The sequence below is a fragment of the Drosophila yakuba genome, chromosome X, assembly GCF_016746365.2.
Source record: "Drosophila yakuba strain Tai18E2 chromosome X, Prin_Dyak_Tai18E2_2.1, whole genome shotgun sequence".
Classification (NCBI taxonomy): Eukaryota; Metazoa; Arthropoda; class Insecta; order Diptera; family Drosophilidae; genus Drosophila; species Drosophila yakuba.
The window spans coordinates 12,820,265-12,838,162 of record NC_052526.2 but is presented as its reverse complement, the minus strand read 5'-3'; the positions used below and the strand labels follow the sequence as shown (position 1 = coordinate 12,838,162).

The following is a 17,898-nucleotide window of genomic DNA, read 5'->3' as shown; positions in this document are numbered from 1 at the left end:
TTCTCATTGGCTTAAATGTGCAAATGAATGGATGAATGAAAGAATATCTATATATATGCAACAGAAAAGCGATTTTCAGCAAAAAATCATCACCAAAAATGGGAAGAGCAGTGTAAAACATATAATTTTGTTTTTGAAAATACAGTTTGATGGAAAATTTAATTACGAGCTCAACGAGGTATGCCATTCCATGTTCGGACCAATATTGCAAAAGTTGTGATCAAAATACTGATATTTATAGTCGCAAAATGACAGAAAAGCGATTTTCGCCCAAAAATCATCACCAAAAATCGGAAGAAAAGTGAAAATAAGAAAAAAAAATTTCTGAAAACACAGTTCGATTGGAAATTTAATTACGAGCTCAACGAGGTATGCCATTCCATAATCGGACCAATATTGCAAAAGTTGTGATCAAAATACTGATATTTATAGTCGCAAAATGACAGAAAAGCGATTTTCGCCAAAAAATCATCACCAAAAATTGGAAGAAAAGTGAAAATAATATAATTTTTTTTCTGAAAACACAGTTCGATAGGAAATTTAATTACGAGCTCAACGAGGTATGCCATTCCATGTTCGGACCAATATTTCAAAAGTTCTTATCAAAACACTGATATTTATAGTCGCAAAATACATATACATATGTATATATGTATATTTGGCTAGGATCGGTACAGGATTCATTTAAGGCGCACAGTTGTGGGCGATAATTAGTGGCCAGCTGAGAGACCACAATTCCCTTTTAGGGGTTAAAAAGATATCTATATATATTTTTTATGCGGTTTTGATGACGCTCACTGGCTGCTCATGCAGCACTTGTGAATATTTATTTATTTGTGCATTTTTATTTTCGATTTTATTATGTCAAAGTCAAATGGCTCGTTGGCGCGGGTGGTGGCAAATGCAAAGTGTCATTATTGAAATACGCAAAGATATTTCAAGGTTTTTATCGATTTTGTCAATGGGGCCACGGGCCGCCACACTGCAAAAGATGGCAAAAGATGGCAAGATGGAGGCAGAGGAGCTGTCTCCTACCCGGAATCTCAATCCCATTACCAAGTCCGGACCACCGACGACAGTTTGCCTTTCATTAGGCGAGCGCTTGCCCCCGCTTTCCACCGGTTTTTCCCCCGCTTTTCCACCCACACACAGACCCAATGTGGAAAGCTTCCACCCTCCCTCCCACGCCGCAAAGTCCAAAACCTCTTCAAAGGCAGTCGACATCGAAATTAATCACATTTGAATTGAAATTGCGTTTCAAGTTTTGTTACGTCTTGCTTGGCTTCGTTTTATTCGTTTTATTCGGTTTGCCTGTTTGTCTGTGTTTTTTGGGGCTTTCAGTTTTGCTGTGGTCACTCATATTTGGTATCAAACGATTCTAATTGGGGATGATTGCCTCTTTTTCGGGGGGCTAACTGCTTTGAATGTCCAGCATGTCAATGGGTTGTTAGATGATTGTATTTCGACTTTCAAGACTGCTTTGACTAATTCGAGTATTTTATAATTAGTTGTCATGCACTGGAATATAAATAAATAGCTATGGTTTAATTACCCTTTAATAAAGGCGACAAAATGCAAGTGTACTTATTTGCACAATTTTGTTATCGAATTTAATATGAAAAGTTCGGTATATTTGAACGGACAGTTCGGAACGCAGGCGAAATGGAATGGAATTCCCAATGATTTTGCCAAGTTATTTGATGAACTATTAGCACAAAGCCATCTCAGCATTGATTTCCATTTCAAGTCGATTTTCCCCTTGGACTTTTCCCAGAGCAATTCTGCCCAAGGAAAAGCGTCCATTGTGATATATTAAGACTGCAGTCGGCAAATTGATTTGCAATTCAATTTTGCAACTCTGAAAAAGCCCCACACAATTTCTTGTCCTTTCTTCACTTACTTAGAAGCATTTTCTTTGCTAAATTCTTGACGCTGTTGAAAGAGTTAAATGAACTGCAAATATTTAGTTGCTGCAGTAATTAAAGGGAACTTTATATGTTTCAACCTTTTTCTTAAATTTAAACACAAAAACATGTAAGAATGCTTTGGAAATTGAAGTGAGTGTAGGTGTATTACACACACACACACACTAATTCGCACACACGGATACGCTACATTTAACGGTAAATCAAGCGTGGATCCAAATTTGAGTAGCGCGTCAGAAACAGAACACAAAACGCACACGAATCGCGCACAAAACGCGCACAATTCGCGCATAAAACGCGCCAAAAGGAGAGCCGGCAAAAAACTGAAAATAAAAATGATATTAGGCAGAAGGAAAGCCGTGGAAAACTTTGACAATTGACATGGAAAATCTGCGAACCAGCAATTTGTCAGGCCAATAAAACGCCCTCACTGAAAAAGAGATTAGTACGCAGTCACGAAAAAAATAAAAAACAAAAAAAAAATAAAAATACAAAGACGACTAGAAAATCGAGTCACATTTTTCTGTATGTATTTCCATCTGATAAGAATTTAATTACAATGCACATAAACAAAATGTATACAAATGTATTAAGCACACACGCATACTAATAGTACTAGCTGTGCGCCAGAGCGAGACAGCAAGCGGGGGGAGTGAGCGAGAGGGGCGGTGTCATATCCAAATAGGGTTTACGTCGAAGTTCTTTTTAACCTACAACTCTGGCGAATTTTCTGTACTCTTTGAATTATTAAAATTAAGTAAAGAATATATCTATTCAATTATTATTTCAATTTTTCAATTAGAAATTTTGTAAAGTAATATATTAAATATCACAAATATCTCACTGAAGCTGTAGAAGATATAGAACGGTTTAGCCTGCATATCAGTATCGTTTCTAAAGAATGTTAAGTGCCTGAATATACCATACTATCCCATACATCCAATTTTTAGAGTAGCGCAAATAATTGCTGGGTTATAGTGTATAAAACCGTATAATAACAAGCCGAACCCAAAAACAGAATCTCCGGGCAATCTTTTTGCGCCATAATGACAGCCGCAGACACGAAAACGGACAGTAGCAGAAGTGGAGGCACAAACCGCATCGGATTCAGAATCGGATTCAGAATAAGCAACAGAATCAGCAACAGAAACAGAAGCAGAGTCACCAAAATCGAAATCCGCATCGGAATCGGAATGGCGAGATTGGGAGCTGAATGCAAATAAGCAACAGAAAAAGACCGAAAAAATCTACAGACTACAGCGAGTGTGTAATGAAGTGAAGTGAAATGTAAAACGAGAAAGCAAGGTGGACAAAAAAAAAGAAAATAGAAAGAAAAAAGGGGAACGGATGTGGAAAAAATAAGTCATTGTATAAACCATGTTCATATCTTATTTGAACTGTGACGCCAGCAGCCACAGCAACAGCAACAGCAGCAGCAACCACACTGATACCTGCAACAACTTGAGCTGCAGCAGCAGCAACAACACTGATACCTGCAACAACTTGAGCTGCAGCAGCAGCAACAACACTGATACCTGCAACAACTTGAGCTGCAGCAGCAGCAACAACACTGATAACTGCAACAACTTGAGCTGCAGCAGCAGCAACATCAGCACAGAAACCAGCGACAGCAACGCGACAACTTGCAGCAGCAACATCTATTCCAACTGCAATTGCAATTGCAATATCTGCCCCAATATCGACGGCTATAGCGAGGAGAGCAGCAACAACAACATAGTTACTAGTACTAGCTGCAGCTGCAGTAGCTGCAACAATATCAACTGCAGCTGCAGCAGCAGCAGTCAGCATAAAACTAGCGGCAACAGCAGCGATTGCAACTATAGCCACAGTGCGTGCACACAAGCTTGCAACTGTAATTGCGACATTTGCAACAAAATCAACAGCAGCAGCAACTACAGCAACAACTGCAGCAGCAACTGCAACAGCAACTGCAGCAACAACTGCAACAGCAACAGCAGCAGCAACAACACCCCTGCAGCAATTTTCGGAATGGAGCGATTGCTGCACGCGGTTCGCGAGGAGTTCCAAACGGAGGATGAGTACGAGACCGAGGTGGACGTGGACGTGGACGATGACGAGGATGAGGCAAATGCGCTGCACAGGAGCAGCATCAGCAGTTGCTGCAGCAGCCACAGTAGCAGCAGCAGCAGTAGCAGCAACAGCGACGGCAGCAACTCCACCGCATCGCAGCCTCTGTCGCCGTCGCTGCCGCAGCCACGACGTCGACTGCAGCGCAGCGATAGTTTCGGCTCCGTTGGGGGCGGTGTGGCAGGGGGCGTGGTGGGAGCCGGCGGAGGGGCGGCGGGAGCGGGGGGAGTGCGACGCTTTCGCCGCTCCTCCATCGGTATGCAACGGAAGTCGGCCTTCCGCCAGCGGAAGCTCGACTCTTTGGGGGCGTGGCGCCGGAAGAGGTGAGTCCCTGAAATATTCATCAGGGGATTCCCCCACGCTTATAGTTGCAAAAAAAAAAAAAAGAAAGTAGAAGGGGAAAGCATTTCAAATTAATGTGAATCCCCCATCACGGTGGGGGGAAAACTTCTAGCTTTAAAGAATACTTTAAGCCATAAACCACAAACTGTGGCCTGCATAGCAAATGCTGAAGAATTCGCGTTTTCCGAAGGAAAGCCATCACACACCAAATGAAATAGCCACGTTTCCAGTGCTTATCGATGCCAATAGCATAACAACTCTTTGTAATACATATCATTATAGTATTTAATCTATTTTATTACTATCCCCCTCCCAAGCAGGCGTACCGCTTCGGCCAGCAACTCCCGGAGACCGATACGGATTGTGCCCGACTGGACGGAGAATGCCGTGCAGGGCGAGCACTACTGGAAGCCCACCTCCGCCTCCGGCGATCTGTGCTGCCTGAATGAGGAGTGCATTGTAAGTGAATGATGTCCCCGTCCCCGTCCCCGGCAATGGCAAATGCCAATTGAAATCTCCTTTCGCCCCCCAAAACCCAAAAAGCATTCCTTCAATTCAATTAACACAAAAGAAGAGCTCGAAGCGAAGGGCAGCTTACAGACATGTGAGCGTAATTTATTTATTGCGTGTCTGTCCAACATTCACGCAATAAAGGCGAAAAAATTCTAGGGTTTCTTCCCTACTCTTCGCTTCTCTTCTCTTTTTGGTTTTTTTTTTGTTTTTTTTTGGATAAGAACGATGGGCGTGTCATCACTTTGGGGCAGCGAGCAGCCAAAAGCAACAGAATATGTACTTTATCAGGCTCATTGTCAAGTGAGAGGTTGGGGAAGGGAAGGGAAAAAGCCGAGGAATATATGTTAAGTCACATGGGGCAGGCAGTCCTACTTGCCACTACTGCTGCTGTGGCAAGTCCTGTCTTATCTCAATCTATTTGCAGCCATAAATTAAGGTGGGCTAAGGTAAAAAGTCGAGATCGGGCTAGCAGAAAATAAGTATGTAGAAATATATGGCAGAGAGCCATTAAAATGCATCTTTAATTGCCAGTTTAATCTTCGTTCGCTTGCGAATCTGCGAAATTGGCCAGCTCAAGCGTATCTTACTTAAAGTTAAAACAAAAACAATTGAACAAAAACAGAAAAAGATACAGATACAGATACAGATACAGCTACAGCTACAGATACCGATACAGATCCAGATACAGACACAGCTACAGATGCAGATACAGATACATACACAGCTACAGATGCAGATGCAGTTTCGGCAAAAGTGAAGCCAACTAGCACAAGGTTTTTCTTTAGTTTTGCGCAAGGATAACACAACTTTCAGACACCTGAGGCACCGCATCCTTTGGCGGGCATCCGTTTTCACCTGCCAAACCGCAGCAACCTCAGCAATTAATTGTCGAAGTTTGCATTTTCGAGAACGTTGGCCGCAATTGCAGCACCGTCGTCATTTGAACGCGGTTTTGTTGAAATGTGGGAGTTTGCTAATTAGCGCAAACAATAGACGAAATGCCGCGAATTTAATTACATATTGCGACTACAAAGGGCCGCTTCCCATCATTTACATGTACCTGTAAGGGAGTTTCAGTTTCAATTGCAGGTGATAGGTAGCCGAAAAGCGAAAAGCGAAACCACAGTGTCCAGCCACCACAACAGCTTATCCTTTATCGCTGCGTTTCTGTGCTCTTTCAGAAAAGCGGACAGCGGATGAAGTGCTCCGCCTGCCAACTGGTTGCGCACCACAACTGCATTCCGTTCGTGAACGAGAAGAGCACCCTGGCCTGCAAACCCACCTACCGGGATGTGGGCATCCGGCAGTACCGGGAGCAGACCACCACCCACCACCACTGGGTGCACCGCAAGCTGGAGAAGGGCAAGTGCAAGCAGTGCGGCAAGGTAGGTTGGCCACCACACACCCACTACACCCAGTTACTATGTGTGTTCTTTTCCTTAACTCTTCTCTTTCGTACTTAAATCGTTGAGTTCTCAATACAATTTACAAAATACAAAATACATTACAAAATCAGATACGTATAGCAAATGCATAGCAGCTCCGTTTCTCTATGAGGTTTTTTCTGGCTAAATTCCAAGAACGGAGCTTATTTAATTCAAGCATAGAATAGTTATTGCATATACATTCCAGAAATCAAGAGAAAGTTCACACTTTACAGTATAATCAATCAATCAAGAGAGATTCTAAATAAAAAATAATAAAGTAAAAGGATTGCCTCGATTAGAAAACACCGATACCCATTACTCCTTTTTAATAATAATAAATAAAAATAATAATAAATACAATTTATACGAAGTATAACATTGTGTAACTGACAAATTGATTTGATCATTTTTTGACACAAAAAAAACCGGATAGATATTAATTAGATATTACGAGTAACGGGTATATAGAAAACGATTTCACACTTTGAATTGTTCGCTTTTGTTGGTATGCATGCTTATTTCAAAAATATACTTTTCAATTAATGTTACATTCAGTTTTTTTTTTTTAAGTGAGTTTGGTTAACGCAATTGATTGCATTAAGTTTTGAATTCCTTAGCGACATCAGTTTGTTCGTCTTCTGTGTGACAAAAACAAATATATATAGAGTGATTCTGGAACTAGGACATTATAATATCATTACGTGTTATGCACTTATCCCTTTAGTTCTTTCCTATGAAGCAGGCGGTGCAAAGCAAGCTATTTGGGTCGAAGGAGATTGTGGCTTTGGCCTGTGCGTGGTGCCACGAGATCTACCACAACAAGGAGGCCTGTTTTAACCAGGCCAAAATCGGCGAGGAATGTCGTCTGGGTGAGTCGTCTGTCCCCTATTACCACCATACCCACCATTACCCATATTACCTCCATTAACCCCTTTTCCGCAGCCCCTGCCCTTTTTTTCTTGATTAATTACGTGACGTGCATGCAAATAAATTGCGGTCCGTTAACTTAATTAAGATTTGTGCATTAAAACTGAACCCTTTAGACCTCTTGAGGTTCTTCCTTTCCATGTCCTTTCATTTTCCATTCGTTTCCCATCTGTTTGCTTGGATGGGTACACAATTTGTGGCATAGTTTCAGGAACCCCTCAAGGGTCACCTTTTTTTTTTTTTGCGTTCTGTGCAAATACTTTGTTTTTTCAGGGAAAAAAGTCAACTGGGATCACCCATCAGCGGAGCGAACTTTCTCCAACAAGTAGAGGCCATACAAATTAGTTTAGAAAACAATTCGTTGACAGAAGCATTAAAATAATAATTTAAAGAGAACGCTCAAGTAAAATGCTATTTCAAATGCAGCTGAAAGTGCGATTAATGAATGGGATACATTAATCAAATCTTTAGCTACTTAGAAGAAGCGAAATCTCAAGCGAACTGGAATCTGTACCTTAAGTTCCGGTTGGGCAACGTTTATTTTGCAATTGATAAAAAGAATTGCGTTTTGCAACATCTTATGCCACAAAGAGCCTCCAATATCCAGAGAGCTAAGCTATTTTCAATTAATGTCATTGCTGCAACGTGCTAACCGTGCCACCTCAGCTCCCACTGATGTTTTTGTACAAAAAAAAATAAAATACAAAAATACAAAGTGAGATAGAAATTCCTCTCCTCTGACAACTGTGTGCAACTATGACAATGATGGCTGTGAGGCAGTGTGGCAGCTGGGGCAAGTTAACCGCTTCCTGTTCACGTTTTTGTAAAGTGTCTCAATGAGCATCTTGTTAACACACTCTCCCTGCCACAGACACCATTACGTATACCATTATACGCCCCAAAGAAAAGGACATAGACAGGACATAGACATAGACATAGACATAGACGGAGGACGGAGGACGCAGACCGGAGATGAGGACACAAGACACTACGAAATAGAATTACGAGGGGGTGACGCCCCTTGGGTTTGAGCTCCTTTGTCTGACTGAACTGGGCGACTCGCATCCTTTTGAGCTGCCTTTGGCCAACTTGCGGCACTCATAATTGCTCTTTGGTATGCCGGTTATGTTGGGGCTTCAATTTCTCCCATCTGATTTTGCCCCTCGAAGGTGGCAAATTAAATTTAGTCGCCTGACTTCTAAAACACACTACGCACACAATTGGCCTTGCCAGCCATAAAGGCAGCCGAAAACCTGGTTATCTACTATGTGCAAACTGGGTTAAAAGGAGCGTAAGTAAGTCGTGTTTATTCCACAAATATTCATGGAAATAAAGAGGGGAACCTATACCACTTTTTTGCCAGTGTAAAGCCCTTACTCACACCGTGTTTTTTTCGCCCTCTGTTTATCCCGTGCAGGCAACTATGCGCCCATCATTGTGCCGCCGTCGTGGATTGTGAAGCTGCCGACCAAGGGCAACTTCAAGTCGTCGATACGCGTGAGCAATAAGAACAATGCCGCATCGGGATCAGGAGGTGGTGGTGCTGGTGGTGCTGGTGGTGCTGGTGGTGCCGGAGGCGGTGGAGGTGGTGGCAAGAGCAAGAAGCAAACGCAGCGGCGGCAGAAGGGCAAGGAGGAGAAGAAGGAGCCGCGAGCGTTTATTGTGAAGCCCATTCCATCGCCGGAGGTAATCCCGGTCATTGTGTTTATTAATCCCAAATCGGGCGGCAATCAGGGCCACAAGCTGCTGGGAAAGTTCCAGCATCTGCTCAATCCGCGCCAGGTCTTCGATCTTACGCAGGGTGGCCCCAAAATGGGGTGAGTATTTTTGTATAATTATATAGTTGATATATCTTATATATTTTATTATATTCTTTATGCTTGCAGCCTGGACATGTTCCGTAAGGCGCCCAATCTGCGGGTCCTGGCGTGCGGAGGCGACGGCACCGTCGGCTGGGTCCTATCCGTCCTGGATCAAATCCAACCGCCGCTCCAGCCAGCTCCGGCTGTCGGTGTCCTGCCCCTGGGCACCGGAAATGATCTCGCTCGCGCTCTCGGTTGGGGAGGGGTGAGTAATTTTCTATAATCCAAAAGCCATACGCCTTGCGTTTGTTACCACTTTTCGAATTAAATAGATACTTCAGCACAAAAAGTAGTAACAATTTAATTTTAAGTTTAACTCTTAAGAAACTAGTTAGTTATAAATTTACAATTTCGGTTCTGCCAACCATGCGTATGAGCAATATTATTTCGAATTGCAAAAAATACGCATACGCCTCGTTGGCCACAACAACTACTGAAAGCTTCAATTCTTGAGTCCGCAAGTCCAGCCTTAATAAAGTAAAGTCTAAGTAAAGTAACCAAAAAAAAATCAAAATAAAGTGGACCTTTTCACAAACTAATACTTAGAAGATTGAAAAGTAAATTGTTAGAACCATCTGTGTTCTATAAAAACAATACTGATTAATATGCCATGTGCAACAGTAAGTATAAGCATATATCTATGATAAAAGTAGTAATCTTGTATTCAAATAGTATTGTGTAAAAATCACACATGCTTACCAAATCTTTAAGTAGAAACGCTTGACTCTATAAGTAATACTAGTAAAAGCTTTTCAGCAATTGTAGAAAATTTGATGGCATTAGTTGATTAACTCGAATTCATTTGTAGTTACGGTAATCTAGACCTAATATTGCTTTGAATCATTACACTTAAAAGCCTCAATAATTTTAAAGTCTATTTTCTTTCAGGGCTACACGGACGAACCGATTGGGAAGATATTGCGCGAAATTGGGATGTCGCAGTGCGTGCTAATGGATCGCTGGCGGGTGAAGGTCACGCCCAACGATGACGTCACCGATGATCATGTCGATCGCAGCAAGCCCAATGTCCCACTGAACGTCATCAACAACTATTTCTCGTTCGGCGTGGACGCGCACATCGCCCTGGAATTTCACGAGGCACGCGAAGCGCATCCGGAGCGCTTCAATTCGCGCCTGCGCAACAAGATGTACTACGGCCAGATGGGCGGCAAGGATCTGATCCTGCGCCAGTACCGCAACCTCTCCCAATGGGTGACGCTCGAGTGCGATGGCCAGGATTTTACCGGTAAACTGCGCGACGCCGGCTGCCATGCCGTCCTCTTCCTCAACATTCCCAGGTGGGTGGCAATGTTAATACATTTTCAGTGGCACATTTACAGCTTGGACATTATGCTTGCAGCTATGGCGGTGGCACCCATCCGTGGAACGACTCCTTTGGCGCCTCCAAGCCATCGATCGATGACGGACTGATGGAGGTGGTCGGGCTGACCACCTACCAGCTGCCCATGCTGCAGGCTGGCATGCATGGCACCTGCATTTGCCAGTGCCGCAAGGCTAGGATCATCACCAAGAGGACCATTCCCATGCAGGTGGATGGAGAGGCATGCCGCGTTAAGCCATCGGTCATCGAGATCGAGCTGCTCAACAAGGCACTGATGCTGTCCAAAAGGAAGCACGGACGCGGCGATGTTCAGTGAGTTGTGTGAGCATTATTTACAAAGAACTGGCCATCAAATTACATTTGATTGCAGAGTGAATCCGCTGGAGAAGATGCAGTTGCACATCTTGCGCGTGACCATGCAACAGTACGAGCAATACCACTATGACAAGGAGATGCTCCGCAAGTTGGCCAATAAGCTGGGCCAAATCGAAATCGAATCGCAGTGCGATCTGGAGCATGTGCGCAACATGCTCAACACCAAGTTCGAGGAATCCATATCCTATCCAAAGGTCTCGCAGGATTGGTGCTTCATCGACTGTAAGACCTATTTAAGAATCCCCTACTTTCCGAACCTAGAAAACCATAATCCTTTAATATGTTTTTTTCAATTGGCTCCCTTTCATTAGCCTGCACCGCTGAGCACTACTTCCGGATCGATCGTGCCCAGGAGCATCTGCACTACATCTGCGACATCGCCATCGATGAGCTGTACATCCTGGACCACGAGGCGGCCACCATGCCGCAGACGCCCGACCAGGAGCGCTCCTTTGCGGCCTTCTCGCAGCGGCAGGCACAGAACGAGAGGCGGCAAATGGATCAGGCCCAGGGCCGCGGCCCGGGCAGCACCGGTAGGATCCTGTTAGCTGGCTGCTGGCCACCGGGGGCGGGACGTTCCGCGGACGAGCTGCCGCTCCAGGAGCGCCTAACGCTCTACCAGCAGCAGGTGGCCGAGCAGCTGCCGTACCAAGATAGGCGCATGTTCCTTCACCTCCACTTCCGCAAACGTCGCGTCGAGATCTGATTACCTTCGGTCTTGGAAACCACCACCCAAAACCCTGCCCCTTCCCCCCACCCCCCCATTAACCCACTGAACAGCCACAGAACAATCCCAATCCAAATGCGTGGGGGAGCGGAGTGGAGGGGTGCCAGTTGCAGTCGGGCCACCTTTTTGTTCGTTGCATTGCATTTTGTTTATTGTTAATTATGTCTTGCATGTTTAGTCACTAACACAAATACGCTATGCCATGCAGATGCGGTTTAAATAATGCACTTATTATTATTACAAATTTATATACAACATTTTTTGCAAAATTATAAATACACACCTGAAAATTGATTGGAATTTAAAAAATTAAAAAACTATAAAGAGTGGTTTTGTGCTATTATTTTGACCGCAACTGTACGCATTGAATGCCACGTACAACCACATAAACACACACCCACATCCGCTAAAAGTCCAAGTCTTAAATTGCGAGGAGCCGAATACAGCTTAGTCCTTGCCACGATCGCATGTGAGTAGAGCATTAAATACGAGCACTCCTGGAACTATCTGGTATATAATCCCGGCTTACATCAACAGTTAACCGTAGCAAGGACCAAACCGTATTCGTTACGATCCCATCCATCCCAAACAACCAAACAACCAAACTAGCAACTAACCAACCAACCAACCAACCAAACAAATAATACAAAAATACCGAAAAAAACACTGAAAATATATGCGGGTAGGTTTGATGCCATGCAAATTGTGCTCTGGTAGTTTGGACTTGTTGTGTACTTGATTTATAGTTACTTTAGTTGTGATCCACTTACTTTAATTGCTTACTAACAATTTGTGAATCTCTTTTCGAATTTACACACCAAATACACACACACACACAAATACATCTATATATATAAAACACACTACAAATTGAAACATACTCTAAAACACACAAAGATGAGGATTTGCAAATTGGCTCCAAGCCCATAAAAGTGATGAAGTGGAAGAGGTAAAAAAGCGTCCCCCAATTCGTTCAGCATTTCATTCAGACTCCATGCGAAGAAAAGAGACCAATAGCTGTGGCCGAACCGAGCGAGACGGCACTAGTAATTCAAAATTTTGTTCACATGGAGCGATCTCTCTCTCTCTCTATTTGTTTTCCTCCGCCAATTGGCTTTTTTCGCAGCTGTCTTGCTCGTTTGGCAATACGTTTTCGCTTGCTTGCTCTCTCTCTCTCTTTCACACGCTTTATTCATGGTCCACGGTTTATCCTCCATCTTTCACACACTTGCCCTCTCTCTCTCTCTCTCTCTCTCTCTCTGTATCCTGAGCATCTTACCCTGTTCTTCTTTAGTTTAATTGAAATAATTTTATAATTATCATAATTTCTTTATAATGTGGTATAACTTTTGCATGCAGCAACAAAGATCGTTTATTCAGTTTCAACGAAGATGTTTTTGGTTGTGGATTCAGGTATTCCGTATAACTATCCGTCTCTTTCTTTACTTACTAGACTCTGTCTGTTATGGCTATCTCTGTCTGTCTTTGTCTCTCTCTCTCTCTCTATATATATATATATCTTTGTCTGTCCTTCTTTCCGTCTTTATATCTCGTATCATCGACATTTGAATCGATCGAATATATCTTAAACCAAACTGATGCTTGAATTTTCTTTTTGTTTTCTCTACTTTTCCATGCACACACAAACACACCAACACACATGCCAAAACGCTCTCTCTCTCTCTCTCACACACACACACACACACATACACAAACACGCACAAAACGTTTAAATAATAGCCCTATACTGGAGCAAACTTCCGATGCCATACTACTAGCAGCCCAGAGCGGCGATCTCAATATGGTAGCTTAACTCTTTCAAGAAAATATAATTACATAGATAACTATTATTATTATTATTAGCTGAATAACTCGATTAGTGGTTTTATAACACTTGCCACCTTGCAACCGTTTCTTCCAGTTACGTGCACTACATGAACAAGGATACTCACTACAGTCAGTGAACAAGAACGGACAGACGGCGTTGCACTTCGCCTGCAAATACAACCACAGGGACATTGTCAAATATATCATCGCGAGCGCCACACGACGCCTCATCAACATGGCCGACAAGGAGCTGTAAGTCCTTCAAGTTGTCCTTCTCACTTGTAACCAGATTACTACTACTATTTATTGAAAATTTAAGTTAATAGGCTCTTGCCAGTTTATCAATACAAATTCAAGTTGATAGTTCTCTCGAAGTTGCAACCCCATTACGACCTTTTAAGAACCCCCTTTTTTTTTGGTGCCTCCTATTTCTTTCAGTGGACAGACGGCGCTTCACATTGCCGCCGAGCAGAATCGCCGCGACATCTGCGTGATGCTGGTTGCCGCCGGCGCCCATTTGGACACCCTAGACTCCGGCGGAAATACGCCCATGATGGTGGCCTTCAACAAGAACGCCAACGAGATAGCCACCTATTTGGAAAGTAAGCAGGGGACACAGCCCGTCGACGGCTGGCTCGACGACTAGACGAGAATCGATACGACCATCAGAATCGCCGCCAGAAAGTAGAGCACCCCCCTCCAAGTAGAGCAATCGCTAGACAAGCTTACAGCATCAGACATTTAAATGAAAAAAAAAAACAAAAAAAAAACGATAATCACAGTACCAGAATATCAGTAAATCAGTAATCACAAAAACAAGAACGTAATTTTAACATTGCAAATTTCTCCTTTCTATGCCAACCAAACAAAATGAAAAAACAAAACTACTACTACTACTACTACTACTACTACTACCAAAATGGTACTACTACCAAATGGATAACTACCAAAATGGATAATGTCTTGTAAATAACCGAATCGAACGAAATCGAATTCGTTTCAAATCGAAATCAAATGAACATTCCACAAAACTCAAACGCGTTGCCGCTTAGGTCAAGAGCGTTTTATGCATCTGGAGAAGCAGACACGGATCTAAGTGGAGCATCCAGCGGAAGCATTCACCCTACGAAATAATATTAATGCATAATGATAATGGCTTTTTTTTTTGGCAACCAATTTTTTTTTTTGTGTTAGCATGTACGAGAGAAAAATCTAATTTAAAACTAAGCAAAGAAAATACATACACAGGCAGGCAGCAAAACACTCAACACATTTAGCGCGTAAGTTGGAGAGATCAGAATAGAATGGTATGGAATACATTAATTTATTGTAATGAAAAGCTAGCAAAGCGATAGGCAACATTTGTCCGAAATTTCAATTTTTAATTACCTTTCGATGGAACGAACAAAAAAGAAAATATATATATATATTTAATGCAGTGAATGCAAACGGAAATTCGAAATTCATTTGTTTCTCTTACCGATTGATTAACGATAAATGATTATATTGTGATATCTAAATTAATTAACGTATTGGACTAGAGAGCGAGAACGAGAGCAAATAGAAATTGAGATTAGCAAAGGGCATTTGCTGAAATACAAACTGAAGCAAAAACGTTAAAAAAAAGGACAAAAAAAACCAACAAGCAAAAACACACACACACACAGAGAGACACACTAAGCAAATATGTAGTCTATATTATATATATATTTAATTAAATGTACTTCTTTTGGAATTCAAACTAGGCTAAGTGAAAACTTGAATACTCTTGTCTAAAGAAAAACAATGAATGAAAACGGCAGAGCAGCAGCACGATTAGAAGAGAGACGCACTAGACCCTAAGCGGCTATAGCTCTCTCGCTCAGACAGAGGCACACACACACACAAACACGCAGACACACACACACACACACTCAGTCCCGATGCACAGACTAGAATGCACAACCCCCCATAGATATACCACCCACTTGACCTTCACCCCAAAGCAAACAAACCCTCAGCGTTTCAAACCGAAAGACTTGGGCCGATCAATGGCGTCCACCCCCCAAAAAAACAAGGTAACCTGCCCCGGAAAAAAAGGAAAAAACAAAAAACAATAGATTTTAAGACGGGGCAAGGCAGCCACAAAGACTATCTTAACTATCCTATATACTATATACTATATACTATATTCCGAACTCCGTAACTTTAAACTTTAAACCCCTGTAACACAAAGCAACAATGGAACAATGAACACGAGCACTTGTGGCGTACGTAATACGAAACACACCTAGTGTAAGCGCATGCATATATTTTATCAGATAATGAGTAACTATGGAATAATGGAATACTACAATATTATATAGCCGTTAATCAAACCATATATGTATGCTATGTACAGTAGAGGGATATTCTATTTTTTCTATTCATTTATCAATTTTTTTTTTTTTTTTTGCTTAGATTCCAAATTTTGAAGAAATTTTAATCACAGCGTCGAGTCAATTACGTTTACCGCGATTAACTTAAAACACACATTTTTACGGCTTAGCTAAACCTAACGATTATAGCGATAAAACGATGAATGATAAATCTCACTATCGATTAATAAGGCACCCAGGAGCGATTAAGTATCGATCACCTTTACGAGTTTGGGCCGAATGCAGCCCTGTCCCCCCTCCCCGCCCGTCCAATCGCAATTGCGGCTCAGTTCCTGGAAAACCATGGCTCTGGCTTTCGGATCTTCGTAGTCGGTTTGGATCCATCCGGGGGGCCATCGCCTGCATTCCACCCAACCCGCCCCCTGAGCCACTTCCGGTCACGGAGGCGCGCTTCCGGCGTGGGTAATCATGTTTTGGATTGCACACACTAGCAAAAATTACTGTTAACTACAGTGGACACTCCCCAAACACACACACACACATCGTAGACTGTCGCAGTTGGTGTCGAAGTGTCGCAAACCACGATTTTCGATTCGGGCATTGCGGGATCTCGGGCATGCTGCCTTTACGCCCCATAAGACGTGCCACCCATTGGGCAACCGGAATCCAAAATCGTAACACCAATCCACACCGCCTGCGGCAACTAATGAATTCTTCAGCTGCGGTCAAAATATCATGCGGTTGCTTATATCAAAATTAAATTGAAAATTTAAATTAGTTATGCTTTTATATTTGCTGATTATTAAGAGTACAAACCTTTATGCATTTGATAATTTTACTTAACATTTAAATAGCTTCTTTAATTTTTAAAATATATCTGTAGTATTTTAAAGGAGTTATAAGAAACTATCTGTATTGTCTGTATTTTAAAGAAGTTAAAAGAAATATCTGAATTGTTTGTTCAGTAACTTTCATTTATTTATTATTTAATTTTATTTTAACTTTTCATAATTTGTATATTCTTAAACACCCGCCGCAATGGCGATCGCAGCTGGAAATCCATATGCAGTAGAGCAGAATTGAGTAAGGAATATTTAGCAATTGACAATCTAGAGATTTTATAGCAAATGAGCCGAGCAGAAGGCCGATAAAGCGTTTGCTATCCCCCCTAAACCATTCACTATGAACCGAAACTTAAGAAACGAAACACTGAAAACCCGATAATCAATAAGAAATTCAAAGTAAAAAACAAAACTTCGAAACAATTTGGTTAGTTTTCGCAATTTGCTATATATACAAAAAAAAAAAAAAATGGCTTCAAAGTGAAATTGTAGTTGAAGGATTTACGCGGGAAGGCGGAATAAGTTTAGTGTCACCGAGGAGAGTGCTATCTATCGATCTAGACGGACTAAATGCTAAATGGTGAAAGTTAATGATGATGATGAATTAGTAGGGAATAAATACTGACGTGGGCTAAAATGCAAGAAAATGGCTAGCCAAGTGTCACAGCTGTTCGGAGAACAACCGGGTCCAAGCCAAAACTATGGATATATTTTCGTGCATTTTGTAGAAGTTGGATATCCACAAGACACTGAAAAACACAATAATACACAAACACACATTGACACACACAAACACAAACACACTGACAGAGAAACAGAAAAAGCGACAGGATAACACTAAATGGAAACAATTACTGCATGATGTGTACATAGGAACAACATAGATGCTATATATATATGCGAGTATATATAAATACATATATATAGACATACATATATAGTATATATTTTTTTCGAATTGTTTAAGTGCAACTTTTGAACAAAATATGGAAAAATGAAACGCAAGTCTTATGAAATCCTAGCAAGTAAGGCAACCAAAATTGTAAAGGTCAAGATACAGAAATGGATGGAGGAACGATATACCTAAAACAATGCCTAACTGTACGATAGTAAGCATACTATATATACATATATTGATAACGTAATAAAGCGGAATATATATATGTGTACAAGTAATCTATTTATTTACACCAACCACCCCCTGTAAATACACGAAATTCAATCCAATTTTCTACCGATTCCAAACTCCCGCGCTTTATTTCGATTCTCGCCCAAAACCAAAACTTTGGACAGACAACGACTTTGGATTCCCACTTCCACCTG

The 17,898-nt window shown here is 41.9% G+C and overlaps 2 protein-coding genes across 16 annotated transcripts in view; one reads left to right on the top strand and one right to left on the bottom strand.

Moving 5' to 3' along the window:
- The window catches only part of LOC6525254 (eye-specific diacylglycerol kinase), a 109,796-nt gene extending 94,058 nt beyond the window's left edge, over positions 1-15,738 (top strand). For 3 of the 15 annotated variants that reach the window (XM_039377487.2, XM_039377483.2, XM_039377422.2), the window contains 14 exons: positions 4,697-4,835; positions 6,071-6,274; positions 7,041-7,185; positions 8,661-9,060; positions 9,130-9,310; positions 9,979-10,403; positions 10,466-10,759; positions 10,818-11,044; positions 11,134-11,355; positions 12,447-12,498; positions 12,909-12,962; positions 13,290-13,353; positions 13,471-13,628; positions 13,815-15,738. In XM_039377487.2, coding sequence (XP_039233421.1) covers positions 4,697-4,835; positions 6,071-6,274; positions 7,041-7,185; positions 8,661-9,060; positions 9,130-9,310; positions 9,979-10,403; positions 10,466-10,759; positions 10,818-11,044; positions 11,134-11,355; positions 12,447-12,498; positions 12,909-12,962; positions 13,290-13,353; positions 13,471-13,628; positions 13,815-14,022 — 2,773 coding nt within the window. In that variant the 3' untranslated portion in view covers positions 14,023-15,738. Of the gene's footprint in view, positions 1-3,506; positions 4,358-4,693; positions 4,836-6,070; positions 6,275-7,040; positions 7,186-8,660; positions 9,061-9,129; positions 9,311-9,978; positions 10,404-10,465; positions 10,760-10,817; positions 11,045-11,133; positions 12,019-12,086; positions 12,499-12,908; positions 12,963-13,289; positions 13,354-13,470; positions 13,629-13,814 lie in introns of those variants that run through there. The other 12 variants (XM_039377489.2, XM_015190703.3, XM_039377446.2 and 9 more) reach the window with 10 other exon arrangements.
- Positions 1-17,898, bottom strand: part of LOC6525256 — a 113,751-nt gene that overhangs the window by 76,246 nt on the left and 19,607 nt on the right. The window lies entirely within an intron of this gene.